At 37.1% G+C, this 24,497-nt stretch overlaps 1 protein-coding gene across 1 annotated transcript in view; it reads right to left on the reverse strand.

The window, feature by feature from the left end:
* Positions 1-24,497, reverse strand: part of PTPRQ (protein tyrosine phosphatase receptor type Q) — a 291,670-nt gene that overhangs the window by 64,879 nt on the left and 202,294 nt on the right. Inside the window, exons 29-34 of the mRNA XM_069094772.1 lie at positions 22,656-22,842; positions 21,000-21,244; positions 17,122-17,188; positions 14,911-15,069; positions 14,294-14,516; positions 6,501-6,574 (exon numbers count right to left, since the gene is read on the reverse strand). Coding sequence (XP_068950873.1) covers positions 6,501-6,574; positions 14,294-14,516; positions 14,911-15,069; positions 17,122-17,188; positions 21,000-21,244; positions 22,656-22,842 — 955 coding nt within the window. The remainder of the gene's footprint in view (positions 1-6,500; positions 6,575-14,293; positions 14,517-14,910; positions 15,070-17,121; positions 17,189-20,999; positions 21,245-22,655; positions 22,843-24,497) is intronic.

Genomic DNA, 24,497 nt, shown 5'->3' on the forward strand with positions numbered 1-24,497 from the left:
GAAGGAAGGAAGGAAGGAAGGAAGGAAGGAAGGAAGGAAGGAAGGAAGGAAGGAAGGGAGGGAAGGAAAATAGTTTCAGAAAACTGAATTCTTGTTCTTGAAAATAAGATCATGATCTCCATAATGTAACTATGAGTCTTTTCTTGGCTGAATTCAAAGCTCTATGTTAAGGCAAACTGAATCCAGTATGTTTTGCCATTCAAGATGCCATTAAAATTCAGGAAATTGGAGTTTTAAAGTACATTTTAATTTCCACAAGGAATTTAGGTCTTATGATTAAAAATGATCATTATTCACTGACCTCTTTACCACACAAGCTGTCTACATGAGTACTAAGGTTGTAATGAAGAACAGAAAGCACATAAGGAAATGAATACTATTTTCTTATCAGTAATATTGGGGTTTTCCAAGAAAAAAATAATTCTTTGCATATATCTTTTCAGTCTTGGGGTATAGGGAAATTGTCTTCTCATAAGTTGTCTTCTACCAAACACTATTTCTAGTGCTTCATCCTTCTGGGGATGATCAACCTGGAAAACTTTAAAGAACAAGCTGGAAATAACACTGCATGTATACCTGTCATCATAGGCCCAGTCTAGAGAAGTTTGGAAATGTCTATCAGTAGTGTGGCTTTAGGGCGATGAATGTTCTTGAAGAACATCTCCTCACTGGAAGACTATTCCTAATCAATTTGCTACTAATAAACCAAAACTTCTCTTGAAGACCTCTACCAGTTGTCAAAGGGACCTCTGATTTCCATTTCTGGGGAAAGTGCATTGAATGGGTGTTGCCTCATCAAACTGAGCCCTGATACAAACCCTAGTGTTAAAAGTCCAAGGTCTTCCACCCCATCTAGGTCCATCTCCAGACATCCTGTTTAATATTTGACCATTGGACCCAGATGGCTCCAAAGCAGAAAGTGAGGCTGGTGAGAGTGCACAGCCCTCCCTCACTTAAATCCAATTCATTTGCATGTCATGCACCACCTCCATGATGTCCTCTTTGAAAAGGAAGGACAAAAAACAACAATAAGCCTCAAGAAATATACAACTGGGGTGGCTAGGTGGCACAGTGAGTAAGAATGCCGGCCCCAGAGTCGGGAGACCTGGGATCGGTTCCAGCCTCAGATAATTAACACCCACACACAGAAAAGAAAAAAAATTGCCATGTAACTTCGAGCAAGTTACTTAACCCCAATTGCTTTAAAAAAAAAAAATATATATATATATATATATATAACCTACATATTTAAGAAATGAAGTAAGTGTCTTTGCCCTGGTTGTCCCTCATGACTTTAGTGCACTTCCTTGTAACTCCTAACTCTTTGAATCATGGGTCTTCAAGACAATTCAAATATACCCTTCTACATGAAGTTCTCCTTGCTTCCACTTAAGTATAGGTTCTTTCCTTTCTTAATGTTACCTTTTATCTGCTTTTTATGTATACACCTATATATATGCATGGTGCCTCTGCACTCCCCTCACCATAATAACAATAGCTAGCATATATATAGCACTTTAGAGTTTACAAAGTGCATTATCTCATTTGATCCTCACAATAATCTTATGAAGTAGGTTCTATTGTTATCATCACCATTTTATTGATGAGGAAACTGAGGCTAAGGGATCAAGTGACTTGCTCAGGGTCACACAGCTAAGTTAAGTGTCTGAAGCTGAATTAGAATTCAGTTCTTCCTGACTACAGGTCCATCACTCTATCCATTGTGTCAATTAGTTGCTCTCCCTGATTAAGGAGGTCTCTTCCTTCTTAAGTTATCATATTCATTTATCTCTTCCTGAAAAATGCTACCTCTTTGGGGACAAGGACTATTCTTCATTTTGTCTGTCTGGTCTGTAGGACCCAACACAATACCTTGCTCATAGTCGGTATTTAATGTGTTGGATTGTATTGTATCAAAAGATACAAAGACTTAAAAAAATGGTCTGTGCTCTCAAGGAGCTTACACTTGATTGGAGGATGTGAAATGTATGTAAATGAAAGATAATTTTAGGATGGAGAAAATATAATACATTTCAGGAAAGATTTCCTCTAAGAAGCAGCACCTGAACTATGCTTTGAAGTCTGCTAAGGATTCTAAGAAGTGAAGAGAGGGGGAATGCTTTAGATTAGAAGTTATGCTTAGTTCAGACTTGTAACTTCCTTGAGCTAGGGCAAGAAGACAAGGAAAGGCAAGAGAGTACACAGAAATTTCATAATGGGATAAGAATCTGAAAAAATCAAGTCAATAAAGTAGGAAGTGGGAAACCTGGAAGAAAGCATCAATAAAATGAATTAGACTTTCCTTGGTTCCCCATGTTCCTTTTAGGTTCAAGAACCATACTAGATCAAATGCAAATTGTAATTTGCTCATAGATTTCCTGTTTCTCACTAAGCACACATAGACACTTCTCAGTGTTGGGAAAGTAGTTAAAACCAAAGGTGTTATGGCAAAAGAAAACAATCACAGAGTATCCCTGCCATAGGGGATAGGATTTCGTCTTGTTCAGATTTAATGAGAGTACTGTAAAGTACAGAAGGATCTGTCTGGTTTTCCAATCACAGGAGCCCTCTATATCTAGGCCCTGAAAAACAACACATAAGAGGAACAGCTATAAACTTAAGTGCCTAATGAAGATTCCAAATGAGAATTTCATTTGGGACCGATCTTGGGGGGGGGGGGGGGGGGAGAAAAATCAATGATTCATGCCTCCTCTAAGATTAGAAAAATAAAGTTCATATATGTATTTTGGACTTGAAATAGTGCTAAGAACTGTGTGATTTCTTAACTTCGTTAGTATATAATGAGTAAGTGAATATTTTTAGGCAGGAACCAGTGCTCAGAGATGGGTTAATTAATAAGAAATCATTTCACTCACTGTAAAAGCTGATTCCTAGTCAGCATTTGATTGATTAGGTGTCATTCAATTCAATATGATTCTAGGCCTCTGGATCTAGCAATTAGGGAATATTTAGTGACCTTGAAAAATAGTTTCAGTAGAGTAACAGGAATGAATGTCTGGCTGCAGAGGAGTGGTGAGGAATGGAAAGCAGGAAGAGTCTACTCTCTAGTGGGCTGACCAGTGACTTGGAAATGAAAAGGAGGGGATGGCAGAGATTGAAGGGTTACTTTGTGGTATTGGCAGAATGGAGAGAAAACGGTTTTGTTTTGTTTTTACGATAGCAGAGACCTGAACATGTTTGTATGCAGACTGTTAGGATCTACTAGAGATTAAAGAATTGGAACTAAAGTGACTGCAACAGGAAAAAAGCATATAGAAGGAGGGAGAATCACTGAATCTCATAATTTGAGAGTATGGAGGGACCTCATTGCCAATCCAGTCCAACCCAAAGGAATCAACCAAACAAACAAATGCAACCAACCAAAAGAATCCTCACCATAACCTATCCAACAAGTTATCCATCATCCTCTAGCCTCTGCTTAAAGACTTCCCAGGAGAGGAAACCCACCACCTTGCAAGGAAGCCCATCCCACTTTTAGATAGTTCTAATTGTTAGCAAGTTGTCCCTGACTTTCAGCCTAAATTTTCTGTTTTTAATGTCTATCCATTGCTCCTAATTCTGCCTTCTAACAGAACAAATCTTGTTATATCCTGACCTAGACAGACAGATAACATCTGGACTACTATGTTCTTTCTGTGGCACCATATTTTAGGAAAGGTGTTGACAAGATGAAGGGTGACCAGGTTTTTGGGACAGAGACAAAGAGACAGAGATAAAGGTAAAGAGAAAGAGAGAGACAGACAGAGAGAGAGAGAGAGACAGACAGACAGACAGAGAGACAGAGATAAAGAGAGTTTGTTTTTCAGCTCTAAGAATTGTAGAATTGAGGCCTAACAGAGTATAATGGACCAAATGCTTAATTTAGAGTTAGGATAGACTTGTTTTGAGCCCCCTAGTGCCCAGAGTTTACTAGTTTTATGAACCCTAATGTCTCTGAGCTTCATTTTCCTCAGCAGTAAAATGAAGATAATGATATGTATACTAATTACTTCACAAGATTGCTATTAGGTTCAAATGACATAACACATGAAAAATATTTTTGCAAATCTTATACTATATAAATATCAACTATTATTATTTATATTTACTATATTATAAAGAATTGTTGTTTAATGTGTCAAAATTTAATCCCATCCCAGAATCTCTCTCTGTCTCTCTCCATCTCCCTTTCTTACCCACTCTCTCTGTCTCCCCTTTAAATTAAATAGTTTTATATATTAAAGAAATCATATATACTTGCTAAATCAGTCCTAAGATCATAACTCTAGAGGGGGAAGGATCATCAAAGTTCATCCAGTTCAATCTTTTCATCTCTCTTTGACCACACAATTTCTCTTTTTTTTTTTTGCTATGGACTCTTTGGCACTCTGGTGAAATTTATTGACTCTTCAAATTATTGTATTTCTATGAATAAAATATATCTAATAGGATAAGAAAAGAAACCAATTACATTGAAATTTAGTTATCAAAATGCATTTTTAAAGAAAGTGTATGGATCCTTAATTAAGAACCCTTCCTTTGGGTGGCTAGGTAGAGCAGTGAATAGAGCACCAGCCAGGTCAGGAGGACCTGAGTTCAAATTTGGCCTCAGACACTTAACACAAAAACTAGCTGTGTGACCTTGGGCAAGTTACTTAACCCCAATTGCCCTTCCAAAAAAGCAAAAAAAAAACCTCTTGATTTAATTGGAAATTTAGGCTTATTAATATCAAGCTAGGAAAGCCTTAAAAGCATCTAAATCACACACACACACACACACACACACACACACACACACACACACTGCCCAATTTTATAGATGAGGAACTGGAGCCCAGAGAAGTTAATCAATTTGCCAAGGTACCATCAGTGGTAAAGAGCAGAGACAGATCTGAACTCAAATCTGAACTAAATCTCATACTCTTTCTACTAGACCATTTTGCCTGCCTAACCCTAAGCCTCTTAGCACTGTAACAGAACATACCACAGACACCATAGCCATGAGGTTTAGCCATCTTTTCCAGAACTGCCTATGATAAATGGGTACTTTCCACATTTGTCAAGTCTCTTTCCACTGACAAAAATGAAGTTCACAAAGGTGCCATCTCAGAAAAATACTTCTTAGAATAGACTAGTGACCAGAACTAAGCCTGAAGAACATAAAAAAATGAAGGGATGAGGACTTTGTTTGAAAGTTTGATTATTCCTCCTTGAAAGGTACAGAGACTTTCAACTACAGCTTCTACCCTGGCATTATGGGATCATTTGATTGGGCATGCTATTATGAAGTTCTAGTCTCTAAAACTGAATGATAACTCAAATTTGAACTCAGATCAGGTAAACCCAGAATGTGGGGTTCTGGGCCACAGATTATGTTTTGATGGGGGAGGGGAATCATCTTTTATTCATAGGAAAATAGATCCAGATAGAAAAGATCATCTAGTTGAATCTCTCATTTTATAGACAAAGAGAGTCCCAGAGATGTTAGTGGCAGAGTCTATATTTGAACTCGGGTTCTGTGCACTGTCGCACATTTGGTTTTCTTTCCATTGCATCATACTGCCATGCATTAACAAGAGCTAAATACCCTTTCTTATTTTTAGGGATGCATATTCACTAACAAGGGAAATTAAAATTTTTCCATAGAATTTTATTTATTAATAAAAGTCTTAATAAATAGTGTGTGTTCAAAACAATATGTTTAAGATAGGGACTGGATATGTGGTTTTATTTCAACTTAGAATTTTAGCTTCCTAGAGCATGAAGAAGGTTGTGACTTGTGCTGAGTCATACAACCAGGAAGTGTTAAAGGCAACACTTGAACCCAAATCTTCTGGGCTATGAGGCCACCTCACTTTTCACTATACTACATTGCATCTCACCATATTTTAGAAAATAATTTAAATGTATGTGCTATTTTTGTAAAACGCTTGTCAGTCCAGCCTTTTTTTTTTAAAAACTGATGCCTTAATGAATTTTATCATCAGGCTTGCTACAAATGGAAATCTGAAATCTCCATGAGGTCTGAGCAAATATTTTTCTTCTTCAAAGGAATGGTAAAATTAGAACAAAATATGGCACAGTAATTTCTGAGTCAGTGATGATTTATTGAGGAAATAATTTCATACTTTCAAACATTCAGAAGTTGACTAATCAGTTGACTAATAAATATTCTCTTCAATCATATTTAACTCTTTAACATTTTAATATTTCAACTTTGATGACTTTCTAAGACTATAAATCAGCTAAAGTGACAAACTCAGAATTCAAGAGATATATCTAACTTCTTGCTCTTTCATTTCCAAGATTCTTCAAATTACAAATATGGAGGTGAGGGAATTATTTTTGTTCACTAGTTAATTTATATAATAAATGAAATCTGGTAGTGAGTCAACACAACACAACTGATTTTTTGAATTTTCTAGTAAGTAGATTTATATTTAACTTTTATAATTAAATTATATTGTTAGGGTTGTCTTTAGAATTTCAAACTTTCTTACCTAATGTCTTAACTGGGTCAGAATAATCAGAGTCAGTGAATTGTCCCATAATATTTGTTGCTCTAAACTTAAATCTGTAAGAAAGAAAGAAATTAAACATGATCATTTCACATCACATAGGTATCATAATATATACATATATTCCTTAATAATAAAAATGAGTAGCATTTTTTATTTTCAATGGAGAAAGTTTACAACCTTTAATTTTAAAAGTCAAATATTAGTAAAACAATTATGTACTATCAGTACCTGTAACGGAGGATACACATCATGCAAAATGAACCCTAGAATTTAGGGGGAAACAATTTTTAAAATGTGGCCAATGTTAGAAACTTCCTGCTAAGTTTGAGCACTCAAATGCTTGGTTTCTCCATGCTACCTCAACCTCCTACCCAATACATTCTATCTAGTCTGTAACTATGAAAGAGTGTACCTTAAAAATTTATATGTGTTACATATTGTTATCAGCCTTCTGGGCTCTGCATGGGAACAACCTATGAAACCTTCTGATAGGGCAATGCGTGAAAGTAATCTGACATTTAGGAGATCTCTGTTCTAATCCTAACCCCATTACTAGATTTTATAGGTTTAAAAATAGGATGGAACCAAAAAATTTTGATAAAGGCACTGACCAACCATGAATTCAGAAGACTGATGATAAATCATACTTTCCACCCTCTTGTCAGAAAGGTGGTAGACCAGAGGCGCAGAATGAGACATACTAGAATGAGAATAAGAAGTTTTATCTGTGGACTTGCAACCTTTTCAGACTCAGCCAATGTACATATTTGTTTTACTTCCATAAGTTTATTTGTTGCAAGAGAACACTTTTGCTTGGTGGAGGGAGTTAAGGTGGGTAGGATAGGGGTGTACAAAGAAGAAAGGAAAGAAGGGAGAGGAAAGAAGAAAGGAAGGAAGGAAGGAAGGAAGGAAGAGAGGGAGTGAGGGAGGGAGGAAGGAAGAGAGGGAGAGAGAGAGGGAGGGAGGGAAAAGGGAAAAGAAAGAAAAAGGGAGAGGAAGAAAAATGTATCAATGAAATAGTTAAAAATAGAAGAAAGCAGAGAGAAATTTGGAAAGGGATATAGACAAGAGAGACAATTTTGTTATTATCATGTTAAATTTAATATACGCTGTAAACAAGTGTACAATATTTCAGAGTTTCATGTACCATCTCTTTTTTCTGATCTTCCTTGAATACTGAAATGTTAAATTAACAAAATGAACAACAACAACAAAGGAAATGAGAAGGGATCTTTGGCATCATACCAGCTGACTTGTTATATGAGGAACTATATTACATGAGGAAACAGAAGGCCAGTGACTTGCTTCCAATGACTTTATGCCCACAGGTAAATCTGTTAACTTCAATGGCCCTCGATTTCTTGAAAAATAAAATGAACAGGCTCTACTTAGGGACCTCTGAGCTCCCTACCAAGCTTTGAGACTGTAGCATTCTAGGTTCACTGTGTTCCCAGAGTTTTCTCTGAGTAAGCCTATGCAATAACATCAATTAATTTGGTTTGCATGTTTGCAGTTGTATTTGTGCTATACTGTCTTGTAACAGATCATCTGAAGGAGAAAATTATAAATAAAAATGGAAAGAATGATAACTGAAGGTAAGCATGGTAGAAAAAAAGGATGCTGTGACTCACTGGAATCTACCTAAAATTCACTTGTTTTAAAATACCAGAAACAAAATGGGCAATTTGAAAATGGAAAACTGATTCACTTTGGCAAATTTGTAGATAATTATGAAATAGAGAGAAAAGTTACCAAATAAATACTCTATCATTTTGAAGTCTTCCTAGATTTAGCTTAATACTGATTTCAATGATTTTTGGAAACTTCTTTTTGTTTAAAGAATGATTAACAGATTGGTGGTAAGATGGAATGATGACTTAGGGGACTTTAGTCTTTGTCTTGTCACTGGATTTTGATGACTCTGGAGGAGTGAGGCTCTGCCCCACTCATATCCAATTCAAGCCCAAGTCAAGACACTGTAATTCCAAGCAAAGGCAACTTCCAAGGTTCAGAATACCAGCATAGTAACTCTCCATTTTATTCAGTGACACATTAAGGCAAAACATTCACAGAAAAGAGAAAATCAAAACACATCATTCACCAAGTGTAATTCAGTAATTTCCAAGTACTACTCTACCCCTGGGCAGTTGTTATGGGAATGGGAATTTAAGATCTTCCTTGCCCCTAGGCCCTTTGATAGGCTTAAGTGACTCTGAGAACCTTCCTTGATTTGAAAATATACCCTTCCCCCAAAAGGCTAAATGTGGTCCCATGGAACCTGTGGTGGGAGGCTTGTTTTTACTTTGTGATTGGGCAGTGGGTCAAGAGGGCTGTGACATTCTCTCCAGGAGAAGGCTATATATATACCCTGGTGTGAGATTTGATTTGGGGGCTCACTTTGGGAAGAGTCATGTGATTTGACCAGATGAGGCTCTGTGCAGGTGTTGAGCCCCCCAGCTTTGAAAACTCAGATGTTGGTGCTTCACTCTCTGGTAACTGTGACTAAGTATGGATGTAATGGTCAGACAGTTGGAAGCCTGTCTGCTGAATTGTTTCTCTGTCTGCTTGTAGCTTCTGCTTGTAACTTTTGTCTATATGCTCTGAAGTTTGGGGTGCTGACTTTTTCCCCTGAACTAGGTAAATGATATGTTTGATTGATTAAAGTAAGATTGTTAACCCATTTTGAGATGTTTTCCTTTAGAAAAACATATCTAAGAACTTGTGTTGACAGCCACTTGGGTATGCTAGCGTGCTTGCTGCTACAGCAGTACATTCATTTAGTCAATCACAAAGTCTCTCTTCTCAAATGGAGATTAAGATTAGTTTCCAATCATAAACAAAGTATATTCATTTGGTCAATCACAGAGCACAAAAATTTCAAGTTTCCCACCCCTGGATCACAATTGAATTATAATTATTATCAGTTAATGCCAAGCACCTTCTCAAAAAGGGCAGTGGAGAGCACAAAGCCCATCTACCCCTGAGCTACAAAAAGGTTAAGATATCATCACAGCATTTAATACCCAAAGAGAGGTCTTCTTTTTTTTTATCTTGACCTGAGGCAAATTCTCAGCAATTTCTGTTCCTGGGAAGACAAAGCTTAACAAAGCCACAATATACACTGCCAGTGTCCTCATCAATTCACTCTCTGCCTGCAGAACAGTCTCAGGACCCCTGAAAACATCAGCAAGACCCTCTTCCAGGATTTCTGTAAACATACAACAAGAAAATCCTTCTTCAGGGCTTCTGAACCAATAGCAAGGTTCCAAAACCTCTGCAACAACAGCACTGTTCTTCACCAGCAGACAAATCTGGCAAAACAACATCAAAACAGACAGACAAAACATTGGCATCACAGCCATGTCTCCTCAGTCCTTGGCAGCTCTGGGTGGCAGCTCTCAAAAGTCCTGGGCAGCTCCAACTGGCCCTCAGCAATCCTCTCTCTCTCTCCCTCCATGATGCTGCTCCCAAAAGTTCTTCTGCCTCTCTCTTTCTGCTTGGGCCTTCTCTAAATCCACGGCACCAGTTCCTCCCAGTTCAGCCCTCTCTTTTCACGTCAACAAGTCCATCCCACAAGTGGGATTCACAAACTCTGGGTTTCAACACTCAACCCAAAAACCAAGCCAATACAGGGGGATCTTCATATTTCATTACTATTACAGACACCTCCATGCTGTCACTGGTCCTCTTCGAAAAGGAAGGATGAACAACAACAACAATGAAGGATGAATAGCAAAACAACTTGAAGCTAAGTTTTTAATTTCCATTATATTATTACTCTGTGCTACATATAGAGTGTTTTTCTAATAAACACATATAGATGTGTTTTTTAAATGACTGTGAAAAACTGAAACAAAAGATCGAAAACATTAAGAATCTTTAAATCGTTTGTACTATTTAGAATGGTAAAGGGATTTAGCAATCATTTGCTCAATCCTCATGGATGAGGAAATTGAGAACTGCAGAGGGGAAGTTACTTGCCCAAGGTCACTTAAAATAAATCACTTAACATCTATGATGCTCAATTTCTTCATCAGTAAAAGTAAGGGATTGTACTTAACCACCTCTAAGATTCTTTTGAGGATTTAAGATTTTAGGGATCTAAGCCTGCTGAGTTATCTGCTTCTTCTTACCTTGTCATGTACATTAAAATCAATGTATTTGGTTCCTACATGTGGCTTAGATGTAAGATGTGACATCTAAAGAAGTAAATTGAAAATAAAAACTGGAGTGACTGAGACCAGAATAGGTTGTTTATTCTTCAATAATCTTGACATCTTCTCCAGTTTTCCATTTTGCATTCCTAATTTGTCCATGTATAAAACATTCTTAGAGCCCCCTTATCTTATAGATTAAAATGTGTTAGTCTGTGGAGGAGGTAGTGGAATATCTGAAAAGACTACTGTCTTCCTGGGTTCAAATCCCACCTGGTACTTAATATGTGTATGACCTTTGACAAGTTGTCAATGTCCCTGCCCTTCAGTTTCTTTATCTATAGAATAAGGGAGATAAACTATAATGGCATCTGAAGCCCCTTCCACTCCTAGTTCTATGGATCTATTTTAGTTCACATCTGGAAAAGAAAACTCAAAGGTCAAAAAGAATAATATGAATATTGATCATTATGTTCCACGTGTCTTCTTTTCTAGTCGACAATAAAACTCTACTCAGACTCCTCTTTATGGCACAGAGACAAGCCTAGGTTTTCAAGGCTACAAGACAGGAGCACTGGCAGGTCCTAAAAAATTAGAAAGGCTTTGAGAATGGGCTCAGTGGCAACATCTATGTCTGTCATCTAAGGACTAGCCTAGGAAAATTCAGAGAATCTCATCACCAGAAAGTTTGTCCCTGGGGAATAATGATTTTTAGCTAGAGTAACCCATAGACACTATTTACTAAGGTGTGGAGAGGTTGGGGCTTTCATTAGAGGAAAGGTTGCCCATATCAATGAAATCATCATCTGAAGTGTTGAAACTGAAGAAGTTTTTATAGATACTCAGAGAAATTCACTAAAATAATCAACAACAACAAAAAGCCAATTTATTAAAAGCTAAACCAATCAGCAAACATTTATTAGGAGCCTACTATACCCCGGGCACTGTGCTATCTACTGGGTATTAAAAACAACAGCAATAACAACTTGCTTGCCTTTAAGGTCCTTACATTCTAATGGGAAAGACAGCATGTAAATAAACAGACACTCACAAGATATACATGGAGTAGGTGGGAGTTAATTTGAGAAGGTATGGCATTAGAAGCTATGGTATGTGTAGGGGAACAGACAAGCCCTCTGGTCTGGCAACTAGTTTGGGATCAGTCACTCCACTTTGCACCTTCTGCTCTGCCTGGTGTTAACTCTGTGGAACAAGATGCCCCTCCTAGTATAAGCTCATTACTTCTACACTCACCACTGTGCTGCTAACTTAAGTCTTGACTGACACCATCACCTTGAGTCTCTTCTCTTCTCCAGAATATTATTATCAATTTAATATTATCGTCAATATTATCCCCTGTGATCAACCTAGTGATCAGAGAAACATTCAAATCAAAAATGAAATATCATTTGTCAAGATGTTTGATGGTACATAGCCCATAGGCTTGCTAGCCTACTTTGTTGTGACCTGTTGTTCAGTCATTTTCAGTCATGTACAACTCTTTGTGACCCCTTGAAGGGTTTCTTGGTAAAGATACTGGAGTGGCTTGCCATTTCCTTCTCCAACTCATTTTATAGATAATGAAAGTGACTTGCCCAGGGCCACACGGTTACTAAGTGTCTGAAACCAGATCTGAACTCAGGAAGATGAGGCTTCTTGAATACAGATCCAGCTTTCTATCCACTATGGTGCCACCTAGCTGCCCCCTGTATTCCTAGTGGGAAGCAAATAGGGCTACATTGTGTTGCAGCACACTCAACACATCCTCTAGGCAGCACATTGTCAGCATAGGGTAATAAGTCCTAGATTTGGAATCTGAGACTTGGGTACACAGTTTGACTTTGCTACTTATGCTCTTGTGACCTTGGGAAAAATCCCTCTGAGCTATTTGATCTTAATAATTCTCATCTGTAAAATAAAGGGGTTGAACCAGATGATTACTAAGGTCCCTTCCAGCTAAGTGGTTCAATGAGAGTGCTAGATGTGGAGTCAGGAAGTCCAGAGTTCAAATCCTTCCTCAGACAAATGCTGTCGATGTCAGTCAACTAGGATTTATTAAGCATTTACTATGTACCAGGCACTTGGCTAGGTACTGGCAATATGAAGAAAGGCAAGAAGAAGCCCTGCTCTCAAGGAGAAGAGATGAGAGCCCAATGAGGAGAAGCCACATGCAAACAACTATGTGCAAACAAGGCATAAGCAGAACAAAATGGAGATGATCTCAGCAGCAAGGCATTAGCAGCATTAAGGGGCACCCAGAAAGGCTTCTTGCAGAAGGTGGAAATTTGTTTAAGATTTGAGGGAAGCCATGGGAGGCAGGAGGTGGCTGTGAAGAAAGAGAATTGCAGTAATTGGGGACAGCCAGTGATCATTCTCCGGCTGGAGAGATGGAGTGTTATATGTTAGGAACAAGAAGGAGGTGAGTGTCACTGTATCACAGAATAAAACAAAATGAAAAGAAAAGAAAAACGAAAAGGGCACTATGCAATAATGAGCAAGCCAAACTCCGCCTCCATTTCCACATTTGTGCAAAAGACATAATAATGGCATCTACTTCACAGGGTTGCTGTGAAGATCACACATAATAGCATATACAAAGCACTTTGTAAACTTTAAAATACAACTCTCTGGACCTTTATGATTTCCAAATGAGTTAAAATGAACCCCTGATTACAACAGTTAGGGCGAAAAAAGTTCACAGCAAGAGGATACTAAAAACTAAGTTTCACCTACAGGGAGCCTCGAACACAGAATACAAAAGCACAAAAGAGCACAAATTAGGAGGTTTTTTAATGAAATATTAATTCCCACGCTTCTCACTGTAATAAAAGTCCATGTACTTTTACAATATTATTATCCTGCTGATTTTCTATGGCTGTGAATCATGGAACACCAAGATCTGTGAAGAATGAAAATCCCAAGTGACTTCAAGGGCAACACAAACTGCATGTTGGGTTCATGGAGGTTGTAGTATATTACCCAGGAATGGTGCAAGAGAAATGGCATCAGTGACTAATTATGACACAGAGAGATGAGCTGGTGGAGTGGTCACACATTGGAAATGGCAGACAACAGATGGACAACATCGCTGCTGCCCTGATACCCACAAGAGATCTAAAGAGCCTTTAGTACACTGCATGGCTCCTTTAAGTGGAAATTCATGGAAAGAGAGAGGTATTAACTACACAGGACAGGGAGTAGAGTCATTATGATCTGCCCTTATTGTTATCTCTCTCCTCTTCATTCCTCTTAGAATCCCAAAGCTCAGCTCAAGTACCAACTTCTACCCAAGGCCTCTCCTGATTCTCTCCACATTTTGCTAATGACGCCCTCAAATTACCTCATATTTACTTTGCATATATTTCCTCATAAAATTTTGTGTAGGTACCTTTTCCTCCAATAAGCCCCTCAAAGGCAGGGACTGTCCTTTTTTGTCTTTTTGTCATTTCTGTCATTGTACCCTTAGCAGCCAGCACAGTTCCAGGTACACAGTGCTTAATAAATGTTGACTGATTGATTGTACTTAATGTATCAGTACCCACACCAATGAGTCTTACACTTCTCCAACATGGAAGGAATTCTCTACCTCGAAGGCCAAAGAACATAGATTATACTTACACATATTGCTTTCTTGGTTTCAGAGGGCCATTGCAAATTTTGTCTTCATTGCCTGGTATTATACATGTATTATCAGCGCCTATGACATACACATCATCATGGCTGCTAAGCTGCAGCTTTCCATCTGTGCAGGGTGGGTTGGGAAAGCCTTCATCTGCAAAATATGGCCTTGGCTTCTTGTAGTAGGCATCATACCACTTTGTAATATTTACATCATGTTGAGCTAATTTCAGAGAATGGAAGGAGAGGCACAGATAATGATTCTAATCAGTATACAAATGTTTTCAATGAGGCAATGATATGGTGAGTCATACGAATGTTGGCTCTATCATGCTAAAAATATGAAAAAAAACCCTTTATGACAAACAGCATATTTAAAACATCATTTTTGCCTACGGCATCAATGTTCACTTTGTAGCAGTCATACATTTTAGACATAAATATGATGACTGCCAGAATTTGATGTTAGTTTTTAAAACCCATAAAATCAAGCTATGGCAAGACATCTGAATCACCCTTGTGCTAGAGAGGTGTCTGTTCCTGTGATAAAAATTCTTTTCTCAGTAATTTGCATTCAATGGTATATAATGGATATATATCAGTTATAGTTATGGTACCTCCTGTTTCAGAAACCAGCACTTGAATATTTTTGATGGGCCCATGATCATCATTATAATAACATATTGGCATTCTGATTGTAATGGTTTTTGAAGTAGCAAGCACAGTTCCAGTTGTATCATAGACCGGGATTGGCTTATTTTTAGGTCTTGCTGGTGCTGTAATAAAAGAAAGACCACTTTAAATCTGATATATTTGTTCATGAAAAATAATGACAAGATAGCTTACATTAATACATTACTTTATCTTTATGAAGCATTTTGCAAACATTGTCTTTGATGATGCAAAAATCACTTAATATAGTTTTATCAATCTTCCTATTTACAGAGAAGGAGACTGATTCCTAGAAAGAAATGTGATTTTGCCCAAGGTCACATAGCTCTGTGTTCATGTTAGGGCAACATCATCCCCAGTTCTGAGGACCTAGCAGATATACTGATATTTGTTTTGTTTTCTTTTAAGATCTATCCTGGAATCTTCTTGACTCACTCCGAACTCAGTATTTATTCACATCTAGGGTTTCTTTCCTGGTGTTTTTGTTTTACTTTTAAATAAAACATGGGCAAGTCTCAATTCAATTCACCAAATAATTATCAAGTATCTACTGTGTATGTGCCACTTAGTTTTCAGAAGTAATTATGAGAGGAAGTGAGGTATAATGTGTAGAAGGCTGGTCTTGGAGTCAGGACGACCTGAATTCAAGCTGAATGTCAGACACATAGGAGTTCAGTGATCATGAGAAAATCATTTACTCTCTTACTGGAAGGCATTCCTCCTCAAATATTCCTTAAAGCATTTTGTCTGACCTGTTTGATCACATCACTTGCTACTTTATATTAGCTATGTGGTACAGTGGGATAGAATACAGAAATCAGAGTCAGGAAGATTTGAGTTCAAATCGTACCTCAGACACTAACTAGTTGTATGACCTCTGTCTGCTTCAGCTTCTTCATCTATAAAATGGGGGTAATTATGGCATCTATCTCACAAGGTTTGAGAGAGGATCAAGTGAGATAACATATGTAAAGACTTAAAAATATGTAAAAGTCCTCTTGACTCCAAGCCCAGGCCTCTGTCCATTGTGCCATCTAGCTATCCCTAGCAGCTGACATGTTATGATTGTCCTGACACATACTGACCAGGTGACCCTGAGAAAGTCACTTAAATTTTCAGTATTTTGGGAAATTCAGATTATAAGTGGAAGACAAGGTACCCTTGCTATTTCCTAATAATTTTATTGGGAGTTCCCTATACTGGTGAAATCATGGCCCCATTCTCTATTAATTATTGCTGTTATAATATGTTTACATATTTATGTCACATAATTAGATTATATAATACTTATGATATTATTATACTATTACTATTATTGCTATTACTACCATGTTTACATTACCATTATTATTGCTATCTTTTGGTATTATCATTACCATTGTAAGGTTTTTGAGATAATATGGGGGTAGGGAAGACACTGCTTCAAATGCTCCCTCTTATACTTGCTACCTGTATGACTGTCAGTAGGACATGGTGGGGAAAGCAAGGAATTTTATTCATAAGGCGTAGAAATGTGAATCAGAGCCCAAGTTCTGCTGGTTATTACTCAAATTGCTTAACTTCTGTGGGCCTAAGTTTCCCCAAATGTAAAAAGAGGGGCTTAGTTTACGTGACCTTTGATGTCCTTTAGGGTTCTAGATCTATGATTCAATTGTGAAGCAATGTGGGATTGGCCTTAAAGACAGTCAAGACCTGCTTCTGAAACTGCTTGTGTGATCCTAGGCAAGGGATCTTCCAGTTCCCCAAAGCAACTTAACACAATACTTCCTAGGACTCTACATCTCCAATGGATCCAAGACAAATGGGGCAAGGAAAAAATGTCAACTCATTTCTGGGAGGGGGCCTGGGCAATTTGGTAGTTATCATAGGGAAAAGAGTCTGAAGGTTGTGCAACTGAGTAGGGCAGAGACATTTATCTGGCTCTTTGAGATCCCTTTCAGTGCCTAATCAATGAATCTTTTGGTTTCTCTGTCTCACAGGCAACTCCTGGGATTTATATAGTAAGATACAGACAGACTGGAATCTGTGTAGGAGGTGGTTCCCTATGTTTAGTAAATCACAAGCCTTTCCTTAAAAGGGGTGATATGTTTAATTCCCTGAGGAAAAGCAGATTTGAATTGCCCTTTGAAAGGTAAGATGGCCCTTCCTGTATTTACCTTTTATATCCATTGTTATCCTCATCTGAGCTTTGGGCCCTGCACCAGCACCATTGACAGCATACACCTGAAATGAGGAGATTATGCCTGAATATTTTCAAACATTTGTTATCCCGATGCTTTCTATAATCTTCATGTCATCTACTTTATTCACAGTATTCATCCATTTAATGGTATAGGGCCAACAGATATTATCTACTGAAGGAAGGATATAAACAGTCCAATAGTCACCAAGACTGGCATTCTGATGAGGAGTTCCTTGGTGCAGATCCCTGAGAACAAAGTGTAAACAGTTTAATCTGTCCTCTGACCAGAAACTGATACTGAACTGTTATCTTAATTTGGGAACATGAAAGATAAAAAGTAGGTGTTCTTAATGTATAATCCATGGATAACATCAATGGGACTATGGATAGATTTTTAGGGGGTCGATGAACTTGCATGGGAAAAAAATCATTATTTTCACCAAATTTTAAAGCATTTCTTGCAATTATGAATTTTTTTTTAAAACCATTGTGAAAGGAGGCCCAAAGGCTTCACCAGACTGTCAAAGGGGTCCACGACACACAGAAAAAAGGATAAGAATCCCTAATATAGAGTTTAATCAAATACTAAAAATGGCACAATTAATTTAAGCAATGGTACCAAAATCCTTATCTTTATATTCTCTCCATTTGCTTTCTTTATCGCCTTAAACATCTGGTTCCACCTCTCTGTAGCTAAGTAACTCCATGGATTTCTCTAAATCCATATTCAAGATCTTCTTTTCTCTCTGCTCTGTGAGGAAACTCTATTCCTCTAGGCTCCTAGTTTTCCTGTATTAAATCATTCCCCTGAAAGTTACCCTTTATACCCTTCTTCACCCCTGCCCTAAGAGATCTACAGACATAACCTGCATAATGTGGCATGTACACATAAAACATTTCTGCTTGTATGCAGAGTGTGTGATCAAATGTGAATTCTTTCTATTAACTTTGCACTTAAGGAATTGCACATGCAACAGACATTTTATCCTGCATTTTTTTCTGCTTCAAAAAACAAATCTTAGGTTTGCAAGTTATTTTCTTTAAACTTGACAAACAAAATTTAGCATTACAAAAAAAAGTTTTTATTGTTTTATGTTTTAGACTTGCCCTGTGAGCTGTTCACTAGGAATGCAAGTAATATATTGCAATGAGATCATGCATATGAAATCTGATATAATTTGGCATAAAAAGCATTTCAGAGCAGGAAGACCACCACTTTTTAAGAAAAATGAACAACTAAAAATGATTAGTATGGGAAATATTCTTCAATGGGATTGTTCAAACCAATTGCAAGGTTCTAGAACAAAAATATACAGTGTGGAAATTATTACAACATTTTCTGCTTTACAATCTAATATTCAAATGGACTCACAAATGAGAAAGCAAGGGGATTCAAGAATTTTACAATATAATCAATTAGTTAATAGCACTTAGTGATTGCTCACAAGTTGTAAGAAAGAGTGGAATTAGATAGGAAGTAGATATGGCTGCATTCCATAGTCTATAGCCAGACATCATACTCAATATAAATAAATAGATGAGAAGAAGCATGTCATGATCAGGAAACTGAGGTAAACAGGGTTAAGTGACTTGCCCAGGGTCACACAGCTAGTAAATGTGTGAGGCCAGATCAGAATTCCCAAAGAATAGTCTCCCTGACTCTAGGTCCAGTGTTCCATGCACTATGATGCCATCTACCTGATTTAGGACTTATTATTAGACTTTATATTAATATTAGACCTTATTATAGGAACGACAAATAAATATGTGCATTATAGTAACTGGGCCACTGAAGATCTGAAAAGCTACTTAGTCTTGAATTGGGCCTTGAAATAAGAAAGGGAATAGTGAAGATTAGGTGGGAGTCATGAACAATTAAGAGGAAGGAGAGAGCACTGCATATATGCATAAGGAAAAGTCAATGAATTCTCTTCATTGTTTGGATAATGTAGAGAGAAGAGAAAAAAAGCAAAAACATAATTAATAAAAATCTGCAAAGCTGATGATCTTGAATTTTAACTTGATTCAGAAGGCTAGTGGGAGCCACAATCAGATACAGAGGAGAGTGATTTGATTGAAACAAGAAGCAAAATTCTAATTATTATTTTTTGCTACCATAGTAAGATTTCTTTGGAATGAAATAACAGTAGATGGAGGCCATTAAAGAAATGAACATGGTGGACACTTATTGTGTATTGTGTTATTAAAACCTGAGCAAGGACTAGGAATGTAGAGGAAAGAAAAGGAAACACCTGGTGTTAAGGAATCCAGCACTTCTCACCTGTATCAACAACTCTTTCTATGCATGGAATTACTCTGTAAGGCAGAGATGGTGCCAGTTATAAAATCCCTACTGAACTCATGAGAAAACATATCTCTGAACTTTCAGAGGCCATCTCTAATTTATGACCCAACCTCACCCTGCTTTGTTTCCATCCTATGCTCTTATCTCTTAAGAATTCCCTCCATGTAACAGAGCTCCATGGTGAGAAGCTCAGCAAGGATCCCAGAAAGAAATATGATATACAGAAAAATCAGAAAGGAAAATAAGTATTGCACTCAAGTTAACATACTGCCACTTGGGCCATATAAATTATACATAATTGTTGTCTTGGGCTTATCCTGTGAGCTATTATAAAGAGTTAACAGGATCATAGATTTAGAATTGGAAGGCACCTTAGAAGTCACCAAGTTCACTTATTTTACAGGTGAAGAGACTAAGGTCCAGGAAGTCAAGGAACTCCTTTGCCTGGCATCACACAGCTAGTCAATGTCTGAGGCTGGACTTGAGCTATCTTCTTGACTCCAGGTCCACCCATTGCATACTCTCTCTGTCTCTCTTTCTCTCTGTCTCTCTGTCTCTCAAACTCTCTCTGTCTCTGTCTGTCTCTCTGTCTCTCTCTTTTCTCTGTCTGTCTCTCTGTCTCTCTCTGTCTCTCTGTCTCTGTCTCTCTCTCTCTCTTTCTCTCCTCCATCACACTGCCCGTCAAAGATGTACACATCCCCCTTTCATGATGACCTTCTAAGAACAGTGCAGTAAGGCTCTTATCTGTCTGGCAGAGTTTAGGTATAACACTTTCTGCAGGCAGGGAATGGGCTACATGCCTCCTTAGAAGGTAATGCATTGCCCCATGATTCTACATACAAGCTGTAATGCAAATAATGAGAGAGTAGAAAAATACAGGCATAAAAAAGAAATGGGAAAGACAATTAAAGTTTGAATAATCTACAAATTGCTATTTACTGATTAGTTGTTTACTGATAATTATACAAAGTTAAATGTCATTCAAATCTGAAAAGTTATTTTCACTTTGGATATTATGCTAGGTTGCAATCAAGAGTTATGACCATAAAGGGCTTCAAACCCTCCTTTTTAACTGATTACTCCAACTCATAATTTCTCTACCTTACATAAATGTTTGTCCTTTCTCAGTTATTTCTGTTTGTTACCATGACTCATTTAATATTGTAATCAATCACTTGGCATTCTGCATTTTTAATAGTACGTGCTGCATTACAATAGGAAAGTCATTGAGATCCTAGATCAAAAGCTAGAAGGGCCTTTAGAAGCCATCTACTGCAACCCTCTTATTTTACAGATAAAGAAATTTAATCCAGAAGGTTAAATAACTTGTCCAAGGTCACAGAGGTAATAACAGTTAGACATGGGATTTGAACCCAGAACTTTCACAGAACTTCTACTAGACCTTCACTAAACCCATCTCTCATAAATAATAAACAGTATCACAAAAAGGTATAATATCTAAACCTATAAATCTAAAACAGGGACATTTTTCTTCCTAATTCTTTTTTAAAATTTAGCTTAACAAATTGCAAATTATCAACCCTTACACTTATATTATATGTGTGGCCTCCTTTTAATCCTTCTAACATTGCGATAACTGATGTGTCTGTTTTCTGAATGATACTCAGATTGCGTATCTGGAAAGCAGTGGGGTCATCTTCTCTGTACACCAAAGCTTGATATACTCGAATATTCCCATTAGGTTCAGATGGAGGAAGGAAGGTTAGCTGGAATTTTGTGACTTCATCAGGAAGCTTCTGAAATGTCATGTTGTTTGGTGGGTCTTTAGGAGCTAAAAATAAAACAAATTGCTTTCTGTAGTCTTCATTTTTTCCTAAGTCAATTTACATTGCAGTTTCAAAATTCAATGTTTTCATTTGATCTTTGTATGCATGCATATAATATACACATATAAATACATATATGTACACATGCATATAAATACACACACATATACATTTTTCCCAAAAATGTTATTTTAGACCTAAATGCCAGAACACAAATACAAAACAGATAAAAGAAACAAAAACATTTCATAAACTTAAATATTGGAATTTAAATACAAAGTTAGAAAGAAAAAAAACATGTTGTGTGCATAGCAGAACATAAGAGACAATTCAAAATAGGTAACAATAAATTTTCATTTTAAGAAAGCCTATATGATAAATAATACTCATTGTGTAGAGAATTGTCCATCTTTGCTTCCTTGTGAATTTTCTTTTGTTCTCTGCTGTGCACTTTTTTACTTTTTTCCCCTTCCCCCAACCCCTCTAGAAAGCCACAAAAAAGTTTAGATATGTTTCTCTATATCTATAAATATATACATACCCTCCCCTATCCCCCAGAAGGCCACAATAAAGATTAGATGTTTCTCCATAGCTATAGATATATAAATACACATATACATAGATATATACTTTGCCAAATCTATTCTACTCCTGATCTTTGTTCTATGTATGTGCACACCTCTTGTTTCCTATCCCTCCTGCCTCCTCTACTTTACTTCTACCCACTACCTTGTCTACCTCCTCCAAGGATGCCTCCCCTATCCTCCCATTCCCAAAAATCCAAACACCCTTCTATACCTCTATTTACCTATTTCCTCACCCTCCCTCTAAAGATCCCTCCCTTGTCCTCTCCCCCCTCTCTATGCCCCTACAATTTTATTTCTTCTCAATTTAGAAGACTTCTATACTCTTTTAAATATATATATTTATTTATTTATTTATAATTGTTTCCTCCTGCACCCATTCCCAATGAAAGCAGGTCACCAGACTACCAGCCCTGCTCCCCCTTCTAATTCCTGTGTATCAATTCTTCCTCTTGTACCTCATTTGTACATTTTCTTTTACCAATTTCTACAAGTGCAATTCTTGTCAGAACCTTCTCTTCATTTCATAGTCTTAGAGATTTGACTAGAGCACTGAGAAGTTACATGACTTGTCCAGGCTCTCACATCCAGTATGTATCAGAGACTAGACTTAAACCCAGATCTCTCTGACTCAGAAGCTGGCTTTCTATCCACTAAACCTGACTGTTTTTCATAGATTCGTACCACTTCTACTTTATATTAAAACTTTATTATAAGAGATATACTGGCAGTATATGTTTATATATTAATTTTTAAAAAATCATGTGGATTGACTCCAAGAAGAAAATCAACTGGAAAATTTAATTCAAGGAACATTGGGCAACTGTCTTACCCGATTCTAATGTGGTAACAATGACTTGAGTGCTTGCTTTGACATCTATATGGGCTGAACTTATGTTTCCAGTAAATGCAGTAATAACTACAGAATACCTTGTAAATACTTTTAAATCAGTAATCTCTATGGTTTTGTTTTCCTCATTTGACTTGACAAAAGAAGTATTATATTCATCACTATCAACCTATAAGGAAAACGAATAATGAAAAGAAACATTACATGAAATTAAAGTTAGCAAACTGCAATCACATGGATTCTATGTGAATTATATTCTTCTTATAATTTGTATTTCTGCATTAGATAATTCTTGGAAATTCCTCCAACTAAAGATCTTCATTTAGTTGAGGGTGATTATTTCAATAGTGGAAAATGAGAAAAATAGCATTGTCATCAAGGTAATAGCTATTCTCTATTTGATGTATACATAGTGCACACACATATATCTAGATAGATAGACAGACAGACAGATAGATAGATAGATAGATGATAGATAGATAGATAGATAGATAGATAGATAGATAGATAGATAGATAGATAACATGTAAGGTTATTTTAAGACATGATCAGGTAGCAATAAAGTAGTTTCCCCAATGGTTTAGCTTTGTATAAAATACAGCTGCTAAAGTGTTATGTTAGTTCAGGCATCCTTTTCCTTTGACAGATGTGCCTCTCTAGCCCCGCTGAGAATTAACCTTAACTAAAGTTCTGATGTACTAAGCAGATATTCATTTCCGGAGATGACCATCAAGAGACAAAGTATGATATTGTGTCTTGCTTAGGAACATGGCATTGAATCACAAGAAGGCTATAAATGCCATCGTTCCCTGCCCCCCAGTTTTGAAAGCAATTTATTTTACACATGATTTACTCTTCAAAATCTTGTTCTGTTCTAACTGTCTTTGTTTCTTGGACTAAAATCTAAATCCACTGCAGGGAAAAACATAACAAAAATATTGTGTTAGTAATTTCCTTTCCCAGGAGAAAAGTGATAAAAAGGTCTTTTGAAATTGGATTAAAAAACAAACAACTAGTCCTTGGCTAATGACAGGGGTTTATAATTCCTGGTGGTGAGAAACCAGTAACATCCTTTTCTTCTTAGAAGGAGGAAGGGTATCTCCATAGGTATTAGAACTAGATCTATGGTAGAGGGAACTCCCAGATGAGGAAATGTCTTCTACCAATTCAAGTTAACACCTTCTCTGGAACTCATAATTGTAGAGAGTTGCCTAGGTCATTGAGAAGTTAAATGACTTGCTCAAGGTCACACACTCAGTATGTGTCAGAGGCTGGATTTGACTGATTCCTGAGCAGGCATTTTAGCCACTCTGCTACCTAGCTGCTCAGATTTAATGATAAAGTAACATGAAGCCTCTAAAGCTGAGCATGTGCTACCTTGAAAGAGTTTTAATAGTAAAAAAAAACACATTTTATCTTGGAGTTCGTTTGCTCATCATGAGGCAACCCTCTTCAATGAAAGCACATCTTCCCATCCCTCTCCACCCCTCACCACCCCTGTTACAGTCTTCTCTTGATTCAAAATAATTTAAGCTCATGGTCCTTTAGGCTACCTTTTACCATCATCTTCAGGGATATCGATATCCATGTTAAATATTATTTTTAAAATCCTAGCTTCACATTTCCTCAACCTCCTCAAAATCTATAATATCCATCTATCTCCATCTGGGAGTTCCTTGAGGGCTGGGCCTTAGGAGCACCTGGCACTTAGTAATGGCTTAATGAATGTGTACGTTGACTTCATTTGATTTCTACTTCATCAATCACTCTAAATCATTTGGGAATTCAAACTCTCGAAATTTGAAATACCAGTCTTGGACCACA

Source organism: Petaurus breviceps, unplaced genomic scaffold, assembly GCF_028583685.1.
Source record: "Petaurus breviceps papuanus isolate PSGF00001 unplaced genomic scaffold, PetGlider_PUasm1.0 221, whole genome shotgun sequence".
Classification (NCBI taxonomy): domain Eukaryota; kingdom Metazoa; phylum Chordata; class Mammalia; order Diprotodontia; family Petauridae; genus Petaurus; species Petaurus breviceps.